General features: G+C 47.7%; 1 protein-coding gene and 2 non-coding genes across 3 annotated transcripts; 1 reads left to right on the plus strand and 2 right to left on the minus strand.

Moving 5' to 3' along the window:
* Positions 1–844: 844 nt before the first annotated feature.
* Positions 845–916, minus strand: TRNAP-AGG. Its single transcript has one exon. It is a non-coding gene; the product is annotated as a tRNA-Pro (tRNA).
* Positions 917–1,214: 298 nt separating this feature from the next.
* On the minus strand, positions 1,215–1,286 carry TRNAP-AGG. The gene has a single exon. It is a non-coding gene; the product is annotated as a tRNA-Pro (tRNA).
* Positions 1,287–9,566: 8,280 nt separating this feature from the next.
* Positions 9,567–10,628, plus strand: LOC124696025 (BTB/POZ and MATH domain-containing protein 2-like). Its single transcript, XM_047228814.1, has one exon. The coding sequence runs from the start codon at positions 9,567–9,569 to the stop codon at positions 10,626–10,628; it is 1,062 nt and encodes a 353-aa protein (XP_047084770.1).
* The last annotated feature ends 12,539 nt before the right edge of the window (positions 10,629–23,167 follow it).

Raw genomic sequence — 23,167 nt, forward strand, 5'->3', positions numbered from 1 at the left:
CGCCTGTGTGATCATCCACAACATGATCATTGAGAGCGAGCGCGACACACCTGTGCAGGATGATCATCCATTTGATTATCAAGGGCCACTAGCTGAGGTAGAGCATGTGCCCCAAGAAATTGCTGCTTTTCTCATATGCACAATGAAATTCGAGATGCAGGTGTCCATGCACAGCTGAAGGCGGATCTTGCTGCGCATTTATGGGCGAGGAGAGGAGCAGCCAACAATGCATGATTTTATTTCTATTTGTTTGCCTGGACGAATAATTTAAGTACTATTTATTTGTTGGGTTGTATGAATAATTTAAGTATTATTTGTTTGATTGATTGTATAAATAATTTAAGTACTATTTGTTTGATTGATTGTATGAATAATTTAATTCTATTTGTGTGATTGTATGAATAAAATGTGATTGATATGTTGTTTCAGAATATTGTAAAAAGAAAAAAATTTGGAAACCGCCGTTTGGGAGGCGTCAGTGTGGGAACATCGTCCCCAAATGAAGGATGCACTGCCAGCGCCCCCATACAGCAGTGCCGGCGATTATTTGGGGATCGCCGGTGGAGATGCTCTAAAAAGAAGAAGGTGGTGCCACGGAATAACTTTACCAAATGCCACCTATTGTATTTCTTCATGTTCTTCTCTCTAATGATCGCGGGCGACGTCAACACGCTGTTGAAGACCACGGCATTCCTATATCAACGTACCAGGTTGTAACCGAGTAGCTAGGTAAAGAGACTCGCGCCCTCATGCGTCGAAAGATACGGAAAAGAAACAAGGAGCCATCTTGCTCTGAAACTGCTCTCAGGAAGCTGAATTTTCATGAGAAATAAAATACAAAAACGGGGCATTCCGAGAATTGAACTCGGGACCTCTCGCACCCTAAGCGAGAATCATACCACTAGACCAAATGCCCTTTGTTGACATAAATTCTATTTTTCTTTACTAATGTCAGATTTCCGAGAAATGCACGTCATCCAGGGTGCTCATCACAGGCCCAGCGCTGCAGCTGTGCTACCTTGCAGCATTATGCAGGACAACCCCTAACTTCTCAAGTTAGCCACACAAGACAAAAGGGGAAATGCCCTTGTGCCAGCCATGCACAATAGCATCACAGGCTCTGAACCTCATGAGACCTGTGGTCCAAAACCTCATCCTCAGACCACCCAAAGCTCAATATAGCATTACCATGCACTGCAAAAGGGTTTTCAGCATGGGGATTCCGAGAATTGAACTCGGGACCTTTCGCTCCCTAAGCGAATATCTTACCACTAGACTAAATCCCCAACTCTGCTAGCTCATTGCCACATCTTTCAGTGGAGAGTTTCAGACAAGCACACTAGATGCAAAATTTACATTATCTTCTTTCTTTCACCTGTTTTCAGGTTAGAGCATGCTGAATGCTCTATCTATTGACTTTATCATTGTTCTCATGTATCATAAGTTCAGAAGGACTGCCAGCAGACCATTTTATTTCATAACTGGCTAACTGCTGGTCGTTCTATTTACTTCTGTGCTCTGTAAAATTCAGTAGAGAACATCCATGGGGTAATTTGATATGGTGAACTGTAGACAAAGGAGGTAGGAAGACTGCCAGAAGTTATCATTGATTTCATTTGGCAATGCTCCACACTATTAGGTAGGTCAATGCTGGGTATAGGTGTTCTTGTCAGAACCTTTTGTTGATATCAAATCTAAATTGCTACCCATGTAGCTACCAGAAGAGGAATTCCACAACTCTATTATTTACCATTCAGTATGATGTATCAAGCCTGAACCTTGTGAAACGGTGGCATGCATGGAGTATATTCTTAATTCTTCACAATCCAAATATGATCTTGGCATGCCCGACTGTCCAAACCTTATCAGCAACTCCAAGTTGTCTGAAGATAAGCGAAGAACATTTGCCCTTTACAGAAAAAAATGCAAAAAAGATTTGCCCTTGGTCCTTAAGTTACCGAAAACTGAACTCGTGAAGTTTAGCTCCCTATCTGAACATCTTGCCATGGAGTAATCCGCAACTTAGAATTGCAGCCTGTCAGTCTGTCACGAAAACAGCATCGCATTGTGGGAATACTCTGTAGTCCATCGCAGCCTTCCAGGATCATTGTGGGAGTATGTTTTTGAAAGCCAAGCCTTTCCGGACATAGCTTCACTTGCCAAAGTAGATACTCCCTCCGTCAGGCGCACACGTAATTTAAGACAAAGTTTAATTTGACAAAATATAAATTATATGTCTATAAATCTATACCATTAGATTTGAATTTAAAAAAGGTTTGAAATAATATAACATTTTAAACATATATTTCGTATTGAACTGACCAAAATAATGATCAAACTAAATTTCTGTTAAACCAAGATGGAGGAAGTACTCCAGTGGCCGGCCAAGCAAATCAAACTGGCGGCTTCTAGTTATCACGCGTTGGTAGTATGAAACTATCAATGATCCTTCTCCTCATCGGCAGATGTAAAGGCTGGGCAAATTCGACAAAAATAACCCTTGGGCGAAAGGATTGGCAAAAATGGACCGTCGGCGAAACTATTTCGCAAAACTAACCCTCGCGTGCCGCGCCTGTCACCACGGCTTTGCAATCCTCTCGTGCCACGCCCTAGAGCTTGGCGCGGCGGGAGTGCCGGCGTGGCTCGGCGGAGCCCGGTGCGCGGTAGTGCAACGCCCCGGGCCAGGGCGCGGCACCTAGACGTGCAACGCCGGCATCGGGGGCGCGGCACTGGCGCACGCTTAAGGCCGCCCAGGCCCGCCCGAGCCGGTCAGTTCTTCCCTTTTCGCTGGTTGAGAGGAGTGGCGGCGACTGCTAGGGTTTTCTCTCCCCCTCTTCTAATCCCCACCCAAACTTCACAGATCTGAGGCATTTCTCCGTGGATTTCAAACCCTCCAAGTTCGTAGAGGTGCTCTCCCTCATTTCTCTTGTTTTTGACCTATTGGATTCTTGTTTTTGTTGTTGCACATGTCCCAATCTTGGAATCTCTAAATATATGAATTGACCCAAATGTTTGAAATGTCTAGTTGTTTTGGCCAATTTTGGACTCCTATGGTGTATATGATGCATTTTGCTTAAGATTGGTAGGTTAGGGTTAGTGCTATTGATATGCTTTTGTTATGATCTGTTATGATTAGGGTTAGGATTAATGTTTGGTTGGTGTATATAAAGCGGTTCGTTGTATGTTTGTATATTTTAGGGATGGCGAGAATTGTCCATGTTCATCATGTGGACAAGGACTCTTTTCTGAAAGGAAACATTGACCCGGACCCGGATGAGGTTGACTTGGTGTTCGAGCGTAGCCCTAATTATGCGGAGGTCTTGGAACAAGTTAGGATTGATTTGAATTGGATGGACCCGAGTTATGTAGTTGAGTTGGAGGGAAGACATAATGCGGGGTTTGGAATGCATGTTCGTTGAAAGACAATGTGTATCAACTCGGAGCAACGTTGGGTTGCATACAAGGAGGTGGTGGCAGAATCACTAGATAAGGCTCTTGAGTTGTTTTCCACGAAAAAGTTTGATATAGCTTTGCACTTGGACTTGAACCGGCTTGCCTCCCCGTTGAATGGTACGAGTCATCAACCTTTGAACCAAGAGGAAATAAGCGAGCCTCGTTGTAATCATGAGGCAAATGATGAGGAGGAAGAAGATGGGAATGAGGTCGAGCTTCACGAGAACAATGTTGGAGATTTGGATAAGTATTATATCCAAGAAAATATGGACCGTGAGCTCCCGTTTAGTCGATGCTATGCATCAGACTCAGATGATGATGGACCCGATGAAGAAATTGATGAAGAGGGATTCAAGGCCAAGGAGGCGGAAGCCCACGAGAAGGTATTGGGACGAGATCATCGGGTACCCTTGTTTCATGATCTTAGTCTTGCGGATGAAGCCATAGTTGATGGCGGTATGGGTGAAGTGCTTGGACCGAGGCCTATTTCTCACCGGGATGATAATCACGCGATGAATGGGATTGCTTCCGGAATAAAGTTCTCAACATTGTTGGAGTTGAAGCATTGGCTTAAGGAGTACTCGGTGAAGCATCATCGTCCGTACAAGGTGGTTCACTCGAATGTCAAGCAACGTTACACAGTTAAATGCGAGGAGGATGGATGCCCTTGGGTTGTGCGTGCAAGACCATTGAAGGGAGGTCCCGATTGGCACATATATAGTTGTGTATCAACTCACATGTGCCGAGGAATGAGGATGGATGGAAAAGATGCCAAGCACGAGCACCGACAACTTAAATCTGAGTTCATCGCATATAGGCTTTCGAACTCAATCTCGTCACTTCCAACAATGAGCATTAAGAGTGTGCAGGAGCTTGTGCAAGCTATCTTCAACTACGAGGTGAAGTACGGAAATGCATGGAAGGCGAAGCAAGCCGCGTTCAAGATGTTGTATGGTGATTGGGAGGAAGCATATAACCGACTCCCTAGGTTGTTAGGAGCGATGGCCGCCGCTAACCCGGGCATGGTTCATTTGGTTGAACCGTATGGCAATAAGACAAGGATTTACAACGGGAAGAAGGTTCGAGTATTTGGCCGTGCATTTTGGGCATTTCAGCAATGCGTGAGAGCTTTTGAACATTCCAGGCCTATCATCTGCGTCGATGGTACCTTCTTGACCGGACAATTCAAGGGCACTCTCTTGGTTGCAATAGCAAATGATGGACAAAACCGGTTGGTTCCTTTGGCCTTTGCTTTGGTTGAAGTGGAGAACAATGATAATTGGGAGTGGTTCTTCCATATTTTGAGAACGAAGGTATTGCCAACCCACGAGAGAAACATGTGTCATCTCGGATCGTCATCAAGGAATCCTCAATGCGGTGATGATTGACATTCCCGGTTATGCTCCTTTGCACCATCGATGGTGCATGAGACATTTTTGTGCAAACTTCTATAGGTCTTGTGGGAGCAAGGAGTTGGCGGATGATCTCCAAGATTGTTGTCTAGCTTACACGGACCGACGTTTCGCAAACTTGTACAACAGATTGCTTGCTAACAAAAAACTCAATCCTGGAGGTCTCGAGTTTCTCAATAGGCACATTCAAGATGTGCCTAAGTGGGCACGAGCATATGATGAGGGAGGACGGAGGTATGGTCATATGACAAGCAACTTGGCAGAATGTTTTAACAAGGTGTTGAAAGGTGTCCGTGCATTGCCGGTGACTGCAATAGTTAGATATACATTCGACAAGATGAATACGTATTTCTTGAAGTACTCTGATGAAACTGAGATACAAATTGCTGGAATGTTCAAGAAGAACAAGCACAAGTACAAGTACCCACCAAAGATTGGCGAGTGGATGGAATTTCAGTCGCGTAAGGCGGACTCCCAATTTGCCACACTGTTTGATAATGATGAGCTCATTTACCAAGTTGACGAGCCAGGAGGAACCACGGGTGACGGTGTCCAACACGGTGGCCGAGCATTCAAGGTCTCACTTAAGATTTGTGATTGCACATGTGGAAGACCATTGTTGCTTCATCTCGCGTGCTCCCATTTGCTAACGGCTGCTCGCACACGACATGTGGACTACAACCACCCGCTCACCGTCAGAGAGTCCGAGTTCTCTATGGAGACCATCAAGAAGGCATGGGAACCTAGATTCCACCCATACCTTGACCAGTCGCAGTGGCCGGAGTATCATGGAGTTCAACTATGGCCCGATCCAGATTGGAAAGTGGTTAGACGCGGAAGACGCAGAACTAAGCGTTTTAGAAGCGACATGGATGGTTGGGGCTGTGGTGGTGCACGAGAATGGGGAGCGGACCAATTCCAAGAGCCCCGTGAGAGAGCTCATTGTGGCACGTGCAATGGTGAAGGACACAATGCACGAAAATGTGAACAAAGAAAGAGAGCCAAGGGAAATGAAGCTAACAATAGCCAACCAAGAAGTAGCTACCAAGCTAGCACTAGCCAACCAAGAAGTACCCACCAAGCTAGCACTAGCCAACCAAGAAGTACTCACCAAGCTAGCACTAGCCAACCAAGAAGTACCCACCAAGCTAGCACTAGCCAACCAAGAAGTAGCCAACAAGCTAGCACTAGCCAACCAAGAAGTAGCCAACAAGCTCGTAGCCAACCAAGAAGGAACCAACTTGGCCTTAGAAGACGACGTGGCGGTGTTAATCCGAATAGTATGATAGGATACCTACAAGGACCAAATCCGTATGTGCATCAATTTTGTTGCTATAAATTTCCTCTTTATATTGCTCTCTACAATTCTTAATTGTTGTTACTAACTTTCCTATATTTCATTACTTGCAGTTATGTCTTCTCAGCCCAACAAGGGCAAGGGGGTGTGGGAGGAGGCCAATGATGGGGAAGATGAGAAGCTGGGAGTGTGGGAGGAAGCTAGCACTAGACAACCGACGTAGCTTCTGGCCCTGGCGCTGAAAAACAAGGAAATGGTCAAAACTAGAGGATATTAAAGATGCAAAGAGCAACTAGAGTATCATTCTATGTACGAACCTTCACAAATTCTCGAAATGAACTCTCGCCCTTCTCACCATGTGGAAACGACTCCAAAGCGGTCTCATGCTCAACTGCTTGCTTCTGGATCTCCGTACGCTGTGATGCAAACAAATGACCTCTCGAAGAGTAATGCAAAAAAGTTCCATAGTGAAAGGACAAACATAAAGTAAGATATGTTACCACAAAGTTTAGCATTAGAGCAAAAGAGGTTTGGCGCCCTTCCCTAACAAGCTTGTTGTACTTGAGGGTGGCAATATCGTCGAATATCAAGGGCTCTTCCAAAATCTCATGCCCATAAGCGTCCGGAAGGATCTGAACACGAGTGTTGTCAAGAAACCAACGGAGGTACTGGTTGAAAGCATCCTCGCTATGTTCTTCATATTGGATTCCTTTCGCTTTCTTCTGTTCCTCCACTCGCATGACGAATTTCTTCACATGCTTCTTATGAATGTTGTGCCAATCCGTCTTCTTGCTCCTCCTCCTGTCAATGGTGCAAATGGAGAAACCCATGTCAATGATGCGAATGGAAAATACATCAATTTACAAAGAGCTACAAAGGAGGTCTCACTCGTGAAGTACTATACTCGTGTCCTTCCATTCAGGAGGGCAAGGCTGAAGTAATCCAAATTGTCTCATAACCCGCTGTGGCATATGATGCTCAACGGCCCACATGCATACCAAGGGACAATGCATATACCAAAGATGAGCTTCCGCCATGCAAGCCGGGTTAAGTGTGAATGTTGAAGCGTTACCAAGCTACGATCGAGGACCATATGGCTCCCATTCCACCTACATCGTACCACAATGATGTAAAAAAAGAAAGTTACAAAAACACCGTGCATTGGACTTATGGGATGAAAATATTCACCCGCTCCGGTGTTAGGTTATCAAACTCGTTGGTGTACATCTGATAGGCCGCTATTGGGTCGCCACTGAACTCGGAGACAATGTCCCACAGATAAGCCCAAGTGGGTCACCGCAACTGGTTGCCGTGATCATTGTAATTCTTGTAATCGAGAACACGAGGCCTTCCGACAGGGAAGCGCTCCCAGCTCCAAATCGATAGAAGAAGCAACGGACCACCAATGCAAGCGTCCTTACCGATCCTGCAACAAGCTTCGTCCAACTACACAAAAAGGGAACAAATATTAGTCTTGTCCCAAAATGAAGATGTAATGTACAAATGGGTTAGGGTTGATACAAGTGATTACCTCGGCGGTACAAGAAGGCCAATGCCGCCGAACCCCAACTCCATTTAGTCTCCATTTTGGTTAACGCCTTCAACCAGGTGCCACCGAGCGGTATTCCCACTGCGAGTCGGGAAATAGAGTTCTCGTGATAACATACCACACATACACACGTGCGTATAGCTTAATCACATCACAGCTGGCTTCCCTCCGGGCATGTCTTGAAGTTCTGTGAGATCCAAGTGAAAGTAGCCCCGGCGGAGACCCTTAATTTCTCACCCCTCTTGTTTACAATCTCATCAGGAGCCTTGCCAATAAGGTCAAACATCTTTCCACGCCAGTCTTCACAAGATGTGTCGATACATAGTGGCTTCCCCTCAATGGGGAGTGCAAGTATCATCGACATGTCCTGCAAAGTCACGGTCATCTCACCGGTTCGGAGGTGAAAACTATGCGTCTCCGGTCTCCAGCGATCAACAAGAGCAGTGATGGCGGAAGGGTTCATGCTCGGTGTCCGCCGGGTCACCATATGGATGAATGGAAGTAGACCTAGCGGCTCGATGTACTCCGTGTATCGCTCATCGTATGGCATCTTCTGTAAGGACGAGGCCTCGTGACACCTAAGTCGGAGGGGTCCAAAGACCTACACAAATAGAAGCCTTATTATTACATATGCATATAGCATTGGAAAATAATATGTACCACTAGGTTTATTTCTATTACCCGCTTCTTCTCGGACATTAAGTACGCACGGTGTCTAGTATCGTAATGAGGTTCGAGAAGCGACATCCTACATATATGTGAGCAATAGTAACAACATTAGAGCTAATATGTGAGCAAATGTGACAAAATATAAAATAATATGTGACCATGTCACTACAAATTCTAGCACACAAGACCCAAACAATATTAACACAAATGCTATTCACATCCTACAAGATTAAAAATGGGTATAAATTTCTAGATATCTTGATGAACTAGGGTTTCCCAAGAGCTAATATGTGAGCATTTTACTTCAAAATCTAGGCCACAAATAAACTAAACAATAGTCACACATTTACTATGGCCATGCTACAAAATTGGTTTCTAGAACTATTCATGAACTAGGTTGACAAACTTCTTCGCATTTTCAGATAAAATAGATGGGGATTGAGAGGGAAAATACCTTGGAGAAAGGTGGGGAGCAAGATCCCGGATTGGAGGAGGGAGAGAGGGTGGATTGGAGGAGGGACAGAGGGGACAGCAGCCGCCCCCGACGCCGCCGACGCCGCCGCCTGGTGCCTCCCGCGCCGCCTGGTGCCTCCCCGGTCTGGAACCCTAGCGCAATAGGGAAGAACTGACCGGCTCGGGCGGGCCTGGGCGGCCTTAAGCGTGCGCCAGTGCCGCGCCCCCGGTGCCGGCGTTGCACGTCTACGTGCCGCGCCCTGGCCCGGGGCGTTGCACTACCGCGCACCGGGGCCCGCCAGGCCACGCTGGCACTCCTGCCGCGCCGAGCTCTAGGGCGTGGCACAGAGGATTGCAAAGCCGTGGTGACAGGCGCGGCACGCGAGGGTTAGTTTTGCGAAATAGTTTCGCCGACGGTCCATTTTTGCCAATCCTTTCGCCCAAGGGTTATTTTTGTCGAATTTGCCGTAAAGGCTGGTGATTCATATTCCACACATGCACCGGCCGGTCACACACACGCAGTAATGCAATGAATGTACACGCATGCGATTCCCCAGTGCCCCGGCCTCCGACTGTTCGTGTGATATGCGCGATTAACAACCTGACGATCGAGCTCACCACCTATATATTCGCCATTTTCGCGTGCGGTGCGCAACAGCAAACTTCCTTTGGATCTACAGTACTATACGTTTTCGACCCGTTGCTGCTAGAGTTGGCGACAGGCTTCGCCGCCATGTCCTCTGCGACTGCGAGTGATAGTGTGGCGCCGTGGTACACCGCGTCGACCGTCGTCGCGAGGCCCCTGTTCGGGTCCCACGTGTTCAGGATCGACGGGTACTCCCGAACAAGGCGATTCGGCGCCGGCACCTGCCTCACATCTGCGACGTTTTCCGTCGGAGGCCATCGCTGGTGTATCAAGTACTACCCCGATGATGTTTATCCACCTATCATCACACACCGTGATGAGCTATGCATCCGTCTTCATCACAAGGATGCCAATAGAGTCAAAGCGCAGTGCAAGATTTCTTTGCTCGACCAGGAAGGGAACCCAACCAGACTGACTTACGCTGGTAGTAGAACCTTCTCCGACAAAGCTGGGCATTTTGGTTTCCATCTATACGTCAAATGGAAAGAGTTTGAGGAATCTGTTTGTCTGAAAGATGATGTTTTCAGAGTGCGATGCGATGTCACCGTCATAAAGGACGTCGTCACGCAGGACATCCCACCGCGCGTCGTGGTGCCGCCGTCCGACATGCATCAGCATCTTGGCCGGCTTCTCTCGGCCGGCGATGGGGCCGACGTCACGTTTCAGGTGGGCAGTGAGACGTTTGCAGCACACAAATACATGCTTGCTGCTCGGTCATCGGTCTTCATGGCGGAGCTCTTTGGTCCGATGAAGGAGAAGACATCATCTTCCGTGCGGATCGACGACATGGAAGCTAGAGTGTTCAGAGCCCTGCTTCATTTCGTCTACACCGACTCTCCGCCTGAAATGGATAAAGACGACACAGTAACAATGTCCCAACATTTGCTTGTAGCAGCTGACAGGTATAACTTGGAACGGCTGAAGTTGATGTGTGAGGAAAAGTTGTGCAAGCACATCGACATACACACCATCTCGACTACATTGGCATTGGCTGAGCAGCATGGTTGCCGTGGGCTCAAGGAGGAGTGCTTCAATTTCCTCAAGTCTCCTGGCATGATGAAGGCGGTTGTGGCTACCGATGGTTTCGAGCATCTGAAGAACAGTTGCCCCTCCATTCTTCAGGAGCTGGTCACCAAGCTTGCTCTCTGACCAATCTATACTTGATAGCAGCAACATTGTTGGAATTGTTTTTAGTAGCATTTTTATTTTCAGGAGAGAATTCCACTGCAGCTACTAGTACTCTGCTAAGTTATTGTATGGTCTGTATTAAAAAAGCAAATGGCTCCCTGCATTGCAATATGTACAGACCATTTGAGCCCGTTATTTCTTAAGATATGTGACTAACTTGTGTTATTCATGGCAAATTATTATCAATGGAATGATATGATGAGAAACTTGCTTTCTTTCTCATGGTAAAATACTGATGGATTGACTTGCTGAATTCTATTTCTTTTTTCTATGTCCAACATGGATGTTTCAAAATTTTCAGATAAGAGCTTTATACCCTATTTTTAACCCATGGGTGGTTTAACGCTTTATATGTTCACTAAATGTCTGTACTTCTATCTTTAGATGTTCCTAGGTTGATAGTGCTATTTCATCCCTGGAATGTTGCAAGGCATGCATTTCCAATCTTAACTTCAGTACTCCTTTTGGGGTGTAACTGTTGGGTTTTAAGAATAAGCTTTTGTCAGTTAAGACTGAAGATTTAGGTAGGTAAAGGTGTCACCTTCATTTTGGTATACTGGTGCGGTTTAAGGTAATTTGAAATGACCCAGATCCTGCAACGGTGCCATTAGTTGCGCAAGTACACATGTTAGTGCAAATCATGAATTGTTCTTAGGCTTGTGCTTCCATAGACTTCAAGGCTCAAAATAGTATAAACCTCCGAAACGGTATCGTGGTATTGTTATCACCAAGATTTGACCGAGTCAGAGGTGGGCCGCAGTCAAGATGGGCTTAAGGAAATATACGCGGAGAATTATGTGAATCGGCCTGTTATACCAAGTTGGGTTTAATTGCCCGTGTATCTGTAACATATTAGATCTATTTTAGTTTAGAGATAGAATCTTAGTCGTGCACGGTTTAGTGCATGCCCACATTAGAAAGTCCCCTGGACTATAAATATGTACCTAGGGTTTATGGAATAAACAACAACTCATGTTCAACCCCAAAAACAAACCAATCTCGGCGCATCGCCAACTCCTTCGTCTCGAGGGTTTCTATCAGGTAAGCGACATGCTGCCTAGATCGCATCTTGCGATCTAGGCAGCACAAGCCCCACGTTGTTCATGCGTTGCTCGTACTCGAAGCGTTTTTGATGGCGAGCAACGTAGTTATCATTAGATGTGTTAGGGTTAGCATTGTTCTTCGTTTAAGCATGCTTACGTAGTGCAACCCTTGCATATCTAGCCGCCCTCACGCCTATCTCAGGTGTGGGGGCGGCACCCCGCTTGGTCATTATTTAGTAGATCTGATCCGTTACGATTGCTCCTTGTTCTACAAGGATTAGTTTAATATCTGCAATAGTTAGGCCTTACAAAGGGGGGGGATCCGGTGGCACGTAGGGTGGCGTTCGCAAGTCCTAAACGGGATGTTCCTAGGATCAACTTCATGTTGGTTTTTTGGCCTTGTTTAGGATCGGCTTACGAGCACCGTGCGTGGCCGCAAGGCCCAACCTGGAGTAGGATGATCCGATTATGCGGTGAAAACCCTAAATCGTCGTAGATCTCATTAGCTTTATCTTGATCAAGCAGGACCACCAAGTATTCGTGCACCCCGTACGGATCATGGGTGGATCGGCTCTTTGAGCCGATTCACGGGATAACCTCGAGAGCCGATCGAGGCTCGTATTTAACGTTTACATGTATGCCCTGCAGGAAACTAAGCGAGGCACCCTCATCACCTTCCTGACCAGGTATAGGTCAGGTGGCACGCCCTTGCACTTCGCAACGCCGCGTGTGACCAGAAGAGCATTGCGGGCCGTCGCTCGGAGGGGTCTCAGCCAGCCGCAGCTCTAGGCTCTTCCCGGCTCTACGGTGTTGACAAGGCCGCTGCCCGCCGGTGGGTTTTGGCGATCAACACATTCTGGCACGCCGGTGGGACAATCGTCTACATCAACCACATCGCCATCTACATCCGAGATGGCGGACGGCACGCCGATCACCTACGGGGATCCGCCCGACGACCTCAAGAAGCAATACAACGAGATCAAGGCTACCCTCGAAGCCGACCTCATCGGCTCTTTTCAGAGAACCCGTTCCGGTGGCATCAGATGGAAGGGGTTCTCACCGCAAGGTGCGCTCGATGGGATAGACCTCTCTACCCCGACGGAGGAACGTACCGAGGGTCCGCGGCGAGGAGATCAACTACTCGGTGGCTCACTCACTACACCGCCACTCTGAGAACTTGGTCAACGTGTTGGAGCGTGTCGCTCTGCGCGTGATCCAGGAGATCATGAGCCACCAATACTCGCCGCCAGGACCAGCTCTCGGGACTCATCAAGGAAAGTTGCCATTCCAGTCCCGTCCACCGCTGCCATATGCGTTGGCAGCACCTGCTGAAGTGCCGACTACACCGGCATTCCTCGTCTACAGGATTGGTGGCGACCCTAGTGACTACCGAGTTCTTAATGGAGGCGCCTAAGGAGATCCCTCATGGATACGCGTGCATGTATGTGCCGGATTGTGGTGACTCGGGCACTCACAAACCAGGCCACAACATCGGGGACTCCGGCGAAGACACGAGGAACGTCGGCGACGGAGCGGACGTGGCTAACTAAATACGCCACACCGACGAAACTCCCGAGCCCAACTCCTGCGAGAGGGCTCGGAGCTGGAAAAGCAAACATGGCAGGCCAAGTACGCCACCCCGGCGAATCTTCGAGTGCAACTCCTACGGCCAGCACGGCGGATCAGATCGGTACCATGCTGAGAGACCGGTTCGGCATGATGCCGAAAAGAAGGGCAGTCGGCTATTCCAAGCCGTACCCCGACGATTACGAGATGATCCCGCTGCCACCTAAATATCGGCTCCCTGACTTCTCCAAATTCGGTGGATCAGATGGCTCCAGCTCCATCGAGCACATCAGCCGATATTTGGCTCAACTAGGACCGGCTTCAGTGTCGGATCAGCTACGCGTGAGGCTCTTTTCACGAGTCCCTCACGGGATCGGCTTTTGGATGGTACACCTCTTTGCCAGCAAACTCCATCCGAGTCTTGGAAGCAATTGGAAGAACGAGTTCCATATGCAATACCATTCGGAAGCTTCCGAGTCCGGCATTGCCGATCTAGCACAACTACGTCGAAGCGCGGGGAAACGGTGACGGAGTACATCCGGCGCTTCAGGAATCTTAGGAACCGATGTTATTCGGTTCGTATAACCGAAAAGGAAGCGATCGAGTTGGCGGTATCGGGCCTTGCAACACAGCTCAAGGACATGGCCTCCCAAGCAGATTATCCCTCGCCGGCGCACATGGTTCGAAACTATCGGCATATGAACAGCGCCACCCCGACCCGTACCAAGACAAGTTCAAGCGTGCAGTAGTTATGGTCGATACGAGAGGAAGATGAAGTGCCTGCGGGAGGCCAAGAGATAGCGATGGGCTGAGTGGATTCGGGGGGAACCCCGTGGCCCGCAAATGGGTAAAGCCACCGGGGCCGCCCGTGGGATTTGATTTTGACGTGACCAAGACTCGAACAAATCTTCGACCTCCTCGCTCAAGGAGAAACAAGTTGACGGTTCTCGAAGGTCTCAAGTTCCCCACGGCGAAAGAGCTAAACGGAAAGCCGTACTGCAAATTCCACAACTCGCTTTCCCATGCCACCAACGACTGCCGGGTGTGGCGTCAGCACATCCAAGCGGCGATAGAGAAGGGGCGGCTAATTTTTAACCAGTACGCCATGAAGGTCGACACTCAACCCTTCCCCGCCGTTAACATGGTAGAAATTACCTACCCTGAAGGTTGCCAGCCGGTTCCCTCGTTCAGCATCAACATGGTAGGACCTGGAAACCACTCTGGCATAGATGGAGATGAGGGCAGCTGCTCTCATAGCAAGGATACAGTGGAGGCCGCTCCACGCGATCGGCTCCGTCATGATGGCAAGCGCTATGTCACAGAGGGAGAGGTGAAGAATATAAGATATCAGCGACCCCTCTCTGATCACCTCCTCAACAAATATGTAAGTCAGTATGACCAACGCCGACGGTCCAATTATGATGATAGAGGAGATCGTTTGGCTAGAGAAGCCAGAAGACATCGTCGGCAGAATCGCGATGAGGAGGAGCACGAGCGCTGCGCCACGGAAGCATCAAGGGAGCAAGATGACAACGCCAGGCGTTGGGACTGCCCCTTCTTCAGACACTGCTGGGATTCAGGAATGAGCCGATTGCCCACAATCGGCAATTGCCCAGAATGCAATCAGAAAAAGAAGGGGACAGCCAGCGTGTCCGTGTTCGAGCGCCTAGGGCCTCTCCCGCCACAAAGCAAACGCGCTGAGCCACCTCGTTGGGCAGATCTTGAAGATTCAGAAGACGAGGGAGAAGTGGAAGAAGACAGGTATCACCGGCCAAGGTGGTGCCCTGACGGACTCAGCCGTTCCCAAAAGCGCAGGGTTCAGCGATTGCGCGGCCTGGAGGAAGCCGAGAGGTTGTACCTGCACACGCTAAGGAAGGCACGGCCTGATCTGGCTGCAAAAGTTCAGCGAACCCTGGATGAAGAGGGTCGCCCACGGAAGATGGAGTGGCGCCCTAAACAGAGGAAAGCCGATGATGAGACATCGGCCCGGCACAAACATGGTACTCGTCTTGCCGACGGAGCGTAGCGCTCCACGACTCTACGGAGCACTCAAGGTGGACGACAACAAGCGCATCAAGTCAGAGGTTGGGTTGGTTTCATCCAGCCTGACCAAGTAGCAAGATCAAACCAATGAGCAAACCAGGAGAGGCTGATCCTTGTGATCGGCCCCAAAAATTTATGAGGGGAACTTACAAAACCTTCAACAGGCAAGCAACGTGGAGGCCGATTCTAGCAATCGGCCAAAATTATCCTCACCCACCATTCCGCCTGGGTTCAACATGTTATCCAACACGAGCCGATACCATCAATTCTCTTGACAGAATCGGCTCGGGGGGGCACCCAGGTAGATAAAATACGGGGATATGCAAAAAAGAGTGAAAATTCGAAAATTTTCGAACATAGCCGATGCAGCAGGCATCGACTTAAGGATACAGCCGATGTATGGCCATCGACTCAAGGGGAGTACCTGTTACGATCAGAGGGTCAATGGAGCACAAAGGGAGATTTGTTATCAAGGAGCAGTTTGGAAGCTCAGATCCTCTCTTCAAGAACAATATCAGGAGCATGGGCGAACGGATCAGGTCAAGGATGGATGACATTAGATTCACCAAAGGAAAGGGACCGATCTAGCCAGCAAGAACTAAAGAAGCTCGGGGGGTAGCTCACCTTGAAGGGTTTCCGCTCAGAGAAGCCGATTTGTGTTCAAATCGGCTGACGCTGCATAAGGAACTTCCCCACACACGGTCAAGCCCAGGTCTATGCAGCTCATTTGCGTATCCTCGTCTCTGTGTTGCCTTGGCTGAGACTCGGGGGCAACAGTGCCCGGTAGATGCTCTATTGAAGGACCGATTGAAGCACCGTCGGCTGATCTTCGTTGCAACCTTCTTCACAAAACGATGAGCGCTCGCTAAGGAGTTGAAGAATAGAAGATTGAATGTCGGAGGACCGATGTGTTGTTATCGGCTCATTACGCATTGGCAAAGGGGACGAATCGGCAAAGTCAGTAGAAAAGAGAATCGGCTCAATTAAAAGGAATCGGCAAAATCAAGATTGGGGAAAAGTTCTTCATTGATTAAAAGGAGATTTCTTACATAAAGAGCTAATTGCTCTCAAAAGGGGAATATTAGGGGATCCACTGCCCCATCTACTACTACTGGCCCTATTCTAGAGGTCCTATCTATGGGCCATCACTGCCCTCGTCATCGCCGCCGTCGCCACTATCGGCGCTGCTCCCGGCGGGCTCGTCGTCGCTCCAATGGCCGCCGACCGGGCCCTCGTTGTCTTCATCTTCTTCGTCAGCGTCATCCTCGTCGCTGTCGAAGTCGCTAAGATTGCCCGGCCAAGGGCAGAACCGCTTGGCCGGCGGCTCGTCGGAGGAGCTCTCGTCGTCTTCCTCCTCCTCCTCTTCCTGCTCCTCCTCCTCCCCGGAAGAGGTGAAGTCGCAGGAGAAGCTGTCGTCGTCACTCCCCTCTTCCGTTTCCCCAACGGCGAGGAAGCGGAGGTCGCTCTCCCCGTCCGTCGAGGACTGGTCGTCCTCGGACCAGATGGAGAAGTCGTGGTCTGATTCCTCCCCCACCGCAATGGCGCGGCGGGTGTTGGCCGCGTGGACCGCCGCCGCGTCGTACTCCGGCGTCGGCTCACGGGACGTGGAGGATTGGCTAGCAAGATCCGATGGAGCAGAGGAGGAGGAAGACATGGTGGCTGGGAGGGTTTTTGGAGTGCTAATGCGGAGGAGATACAAAGGAGAACTGTTCAGAGCGGTTAAATCGAAGGAGGATATAGTGGAAATTCAATGCCACAGCAGTTTCCGAGGAAGTGGTGCCTAAAAAAAACTGCCAGGTCACGCAGAGAAGTTGAGAAGGCAAGGCATCACCATGAGGGATACTGCGACGGTTCTGCCACGACATGACCCGATGAAGGAAAGCAGAGTGATTTTGGAATTACCAATTCCAAAACCAGGGGGGCATGTGTTATCACCAAGATTTGACCGAGTCAGAGGTGGGCCGCAGTCAAGATGGGCTTAAGGAAATATACGCGGAGAATTATGTGAATCGGCCTCGTTATACCAAGTTGGGTTTAATTGCCCGTGTATCCGTAACATATTAGATCTATTTTAGTTTAGAGATAGAATCTTAGTCGTGCACGGTTTAGTGCATGCCCACATTAGAAAGTCCCCTGGACTATAAATATGTACCTAGGGTTTATGGAATAAACAACAACTCATGTTCAACCCCAAAAACAAACCAATCTCGGCGCATCGCCAACTCCTTCGTCTCGAGGGTTTCTATCGGGTAAGCGACATGTTGCCTAGATCGCATCTTGCGATCTAGGCAGCACAAGCCCCACGTTGTTCATGCGTTGCTCGTATCGAAGCGTTTTTGATGGCGAGCAACGTAGTTATCATTAGATGTGTTAGGGTTAGCATTGTTCTTCGTTTAAGCATGCTTACGTAGTGCAACCCTTGCATATCTAGCCGCCCTCACGCCTATCTCAGGTGTGGGGCGGCACCCGCTTGGTCATTATTTAGTAGATCTGATCCGTTACGATTGCTCCTTGTTCTACAAGGATTAGTTTAATATCCGCAATAGTTAGGCCTTACAAAGGGGGAGGATCCAGTGGCACGTAGGGTGGCGTTCGCAAGTCCTAAACGGGATGTTCCTAGGATCAACTTCATGTTGGTTTTTTGGCCTTGTTTAGGATCGGCTTACGAGCACCGTGCGTGGCCGCAAGGCCCAACTCTGGAGTAGGATGATCCGATTATGCGGTGAAAACCCTAAATCGTCGTAGATCTCATTAGCTTTATCTTGATCAAGCAGGACCACCAAGTATTCGTGCACCCCGTACGGATCATGGGTGGATCGGCTCTTTGAGCCGATTCACGAGATAACCCGAGAGCCGATCGAGGCTCGTATTTAACGTTTACATGTATGCCCTGCGGAGAAACTAAGCGAGGCACCCTCATCACCTTCCCGACCAGGTATAGGTCAGGTGGCACGCCCTTGCACTTCGCAACGCCGCGTGTGACCAGAAGAGCATTGCGGGCCGTCGCTCGGAGGGGTCTCAGCCAGCCGCAGCTCTAGGCTCTTCCCGGCTCTACAGTGTTGACAAGGCCGCTGCCCGCCGGTGGGTTTTGGCAGTCAACAGGTATCGTTTAATCTCAGTCATCCTACCCCTAATCCCGAACATGTATCGTTCAATCTCAGTCATCCTTGTGTTTCACTTTAAAAATGTTTCTTGTTCTGATCCAACGGTTTTTTTTTTGCATATTAGTCCCTTTGTCCTATTTGCATGGCACACATGATTTTGATGATGAAATTTGACTAACAAAACGTGCATTAGGTGCTAAAAAAAACCACACTGTTGTATTTGTATTATAATTTTTATGACACAAGTCTCATGTTTCGTTGGTCACATTGATGATCAAAGTTAAATTAGGCAGAACAATACCGTCATGTAAATACGGATAAAGGGATTAAGAAGTCATGCACAACACTAATTATACTTAAAAACATGGCGGTAAAAAGCTTACCCAACTTATCACTCCCCGTAGTTTAAGTTCCAACCAAAAACTATCTTGGTAAGGTTGATTTGAAAACTAGCTTCTTAACGTTTTTTCTAAACAAACAATTAATAAATAAATGAAACAGAAAGTAATCTCCCAGCTTATTGTTCTAAAGATTTCCACCTGATTAAAACAAATATTCCCACATTCCAAAATAGAAATTTCGGTTAATGGTGCAATGACTTCGGTTCGAAAGAAGTGAAGAAAGAGAGACAAATAGAGGGAGTGAAGCAGATCATCAACCACTAGTACATCATATCTTTGGGTTTAGGGTTTACGAACTGCAATCATGCTTAATTATCAGCTGGGAGATCTGGAAAGAGAGGAATGAGCGAGTCTTCAACAACAAATCTTCTTTGCCCTCGGTTGTCATGCAGAAGATCAAGGATGAAGGGAAGGATTGGGTCCTTGCCGGCGCTAAGAATCTGGCGAAACTTATAGGCTGATCGTGTTTATACCTTTTAGGGGCGGGTTCTTCTTTTCGCGCCTTCTCTTTTTCTTTTATGGCTCTTGCCATCCCCTGCTTCTCCTTATTAATATAAGGCAAAGCCTTTTTTGCCCGTTTCAAAAAAAAAACTAGTACATCATACAATGTTGCTACCAGCCGCTTAAACCTGTCTTCCGAAAGGTTTAGCATCTATCAAAGCGTGTTAGTCAGAAATGAGTCCCCAATCATCGACGGGCAGGATATCGGTCAGGGGAGTCGCTATCTGCTGATGGATATTTGGTGTAAACGTAGAGAATCGGGGCCAGGCGGGGGCCTTTTTGTGCACACCTGAGTAGCCATCCATGAACGACATGAGTTAGGCACCGATGTACTGAACCTCTGGCGTCATATAAGAACATTGTCTAGCGCTTAAATTTCAACAGTATGCATCCGACTATATGTACCGGGAATGCTCGGATAATACTCCGAACCAGCCCACAAGCAGAAGCAACTGGGCCAAATCGGAAAGAGGGCAGACACTTCGGCTATGAGTTGAAACTACTCAACTGGACCAAATCGGAAAGAGAGCGGACACTCCGGCTATGAGTTAGCCGGAGTGTCCGCCCTCTTTCTGGTTTGGTCTAGTTGCTTGTGGGATGGTTCGGGGTATTATCCGAGCATTCCCGGTATAGATAGTCGGATGTATACTGACTGTCGCAATTTAATCGCTAGACAGTGTTCTTACACGATCCTAGAGGTTCCGTACAAACCTCGGATTCGCGTTAGAGAGCACTAGCTTCATGCTAAGTAGTGTAGTCATCTTAGGAGTGGTAAATAAACTAGAAGCAAGAGATAAATGACCGACACCAAGTTATGTATATCCTAATAATAACATATTATAGGTCAAGATATCCCTACATGTAATTACTCAAACTTAGTTATAAAGGTTCAACCTCAACTTACAAAGTAAGAAAGGATAAGCTATACATTACTTGGTTATGTCGATGGATTTGCAGCAAAGGGCGGAAGAAGTTAAAGATTTCTTCCAAGATGCTTTTACGGGTTACCTCTGGAGTTACTTGTTCAATATTGTCTAACATCATGTTTTTAGAGAAGGTTGTAGAAAAGAAGAAAGATGCAATCCTTATAACATCCAAACCATAGATCCCGTCAAACTTTATGAGAATAAGAAATTAGCGACAATTAGTTGATATGATAAATCACGAGCAATCTGAATTTACACATAATGTAAATACGACGTATGATAGCAACAGAGGTGGTTTGGGACCAAACCTTGACAACATGATATTTTTGCATTAGCAAGTTCCTTGCATTCGTCCAAATCATGCTCCATGTTACTACCCTAGAGCCTGCACTATGTACTCACTCAAGGCATGAATTTCTTGTATGGTGTTACCAAAATATAACATCGACACCGTTGTGACATTTCGGTCACACTGCAAAATACACTTTTACTTTAGAAATGACATTTGCGGTGCATCAAAGCATAAAATAGCGACGGGAGTGGAACATATACAACCCTACATTTTCTTCTCTGTTTACATATCAATAAAAAAAATCAGTTCTATGGTAAAGGCTAGTATCAATTTTGAAATATTTTGCATGAATATGTTTAATCACCTCAAGTAGCAAGAGACACTTAATCCGTTGACAGTAGGGAATGGCAAACATATGTGGAGAGAAGCCAAGCACCAAGAAAGAGCAAGATTATATATAATCTTCATTGAGGACATATATTTGTTGTCACTCCCGACACACTAGACTATCACATCTAACATTCTTGTACAATGTCTCCTATATAGGCTCTTGTTTTGCAAACACTACCGAGTTAACAAAGATGATTTAGGGTAGTTGTCTATCATTGTAATTGTCTATCAAAAGTACCTTTAAAAAAACGACAACTAAACACAGTGATAGTTGTCTATCCTTAGATATAACCTTCTTTATAATATATTTAGGGTCAATGCATCACCAAACAATACTTAAGGAGACTATTTAGCCTTAATGGCTCACTCAAGATGATCTATCATCATCACAATCATCACTCAACAACAACTAGGGTTTTCCTTATTTAAAATTGGGAAAATAATTTCCCCTCATTGAAATTTACTAAGATTTAATCTCCTCAAATAACAAAATATGAGGCCATGCAACTAAGGTCATCACCTCACATCAAATTACTTGGGAAAGTGATTTAAATGAGATGCTACACCTCATAGATTTCAAATACTATTTTTGAAGTAATTTAAATGAGCTAGAAATGACTACATAGACATTATTTGAATCTAGCCCATGATCATTTGAAACAACCATGTTATATTTTTGCGTAATCAAATAGGGTTTTTGAAATGTGAATTATGATAATTGGAAACACCTCAAAATTCATTAGGGTTGATTTTTAATAAATGTTTGAATTTTGAAAAGGTACTGCCTTGTTATTTTTTTTGCAAAAGCTCTATAATGAATCAAAGGTTGAGACCAGTGGGGTTGGGTAGATCTTTTCATCTACTTTCACACAAAATTGGAATCAACTCATTTGGATTTGTAGATTTGTTTTTATTCAATTTCAAACAGAGCACCAGTATAGAATTTGAATTAAAACGAATTAAACGAAATTTAAACGGTGGGCTTCGGAGGGAAACGCTAACGGGCCAGGGAGAAAAAGAAAAATGGGCCGGCCCAGCAGCGCATCTCGCACGCGCGGGCGGCCTGACAGTGGACCCCACATGTCATTGGCTCATAACTCCTGAATCGGTATGTTTGAAAGAGATCCGCCGGATTAGAATCAAGATCTACGGCTGAGGTTCATCGTCATCAATGATGAGATCCAACCCTACTGGCGGCGAACCTAGGGGTCGGAGGCTCACCGAAGGTTCGGCGATCGTCGGAGATGAAGCAGAGCGGCGTTGTCGACGACGGCGAAGCTCCTGGTACCGGCGACAACTCCTGGGGTGGCTCCAATCTTCAGCTCCTTCTGCGACGGCTCCGCGGTACTCCGGCGATCGATTGGGGCGGTGTGTGTCAAATTGGGGTGTGGCAGTGCTCGAGGAGGCTCAGTGAGAGGAGAGGAAGCGAATGGTGTGAAGAATTTGGGTCAGGGCGTGCTCTATTTATAGCGGGCGAGAGGTGCTGAGGCTCACGGACATGGCGATGGTGGCGACGGGGCTACAGCGGCTCAAAGGCGTGGGCGAGGATGCTGCGCTGTTCTCTACGTCACGGCGATCATCACGCGCGTCTCGGCACAGAAAATGGTGGTCGAACGCGATGGGGCGCGTGACATGTGCTGGTAGTACCGTGGCGGACGTTGGCGACGAGGACGACGGCGACAGGGCACGGGGGAGGGAGAGAGGTTGTCTGGCGTGTTGCTGGTGTCGTGGCGATGCTCGGGGCAGAAGCAGAGGTCAAGGGAAGGACGGAGTCTACAGGGCGACGTCATGCTCTGGTGCGCTCTGCGTCGTGTCCGTGCACGTTCTGGCGTCACGGGCTGACATGGGCGCGTCCTGGCCTGGTCAATGCCAGCCTCTCCTTGGCCAACGGCGTGCACGAGCGTGATCAGTAGGGTTGAGGGCAAGCTCCAGGACATGCTGAGGTAGGCTGGAGAGGAGTGGAGAGGGAGTTGGCATGGAGGTGGCATGAGCTCACGGCATGGACATGGTTTGGTCAATTCTCTCTGGTGATCATTGATGCAATGGCCTGGCTTGGTCCAGGGGATGCAAGAGGGCACTGAGGATGACACAAGCATGGATGGTTTAGTCTAAAATTCAAAGGATAATAGAGTGTGTGCTCATAGTCAAATGGTGCATACCATGTCTTTGATGAAATGGCCGCAAGAAATTCAAATTTGAATTTGGACAAAATATTTTATGGGTGTGATTCAATT

The sequence above is a fragment of the Lolium rigidum genome, chromosome 3, assembly GCF_022539505.1.
Source record: "Lolium rigidum isolate FL_2022 chromosome 3, APGP_CSIRO_Lrig_0.1, whole genome shotgun sequence".
In the NCBI taxonomy this organism is placed as follows: Eukaryota; Viridiplantae; Streptophyta; class Magnoliopsida; order Poales; family Poaceae; genus Lolium; species Lolium rigidum.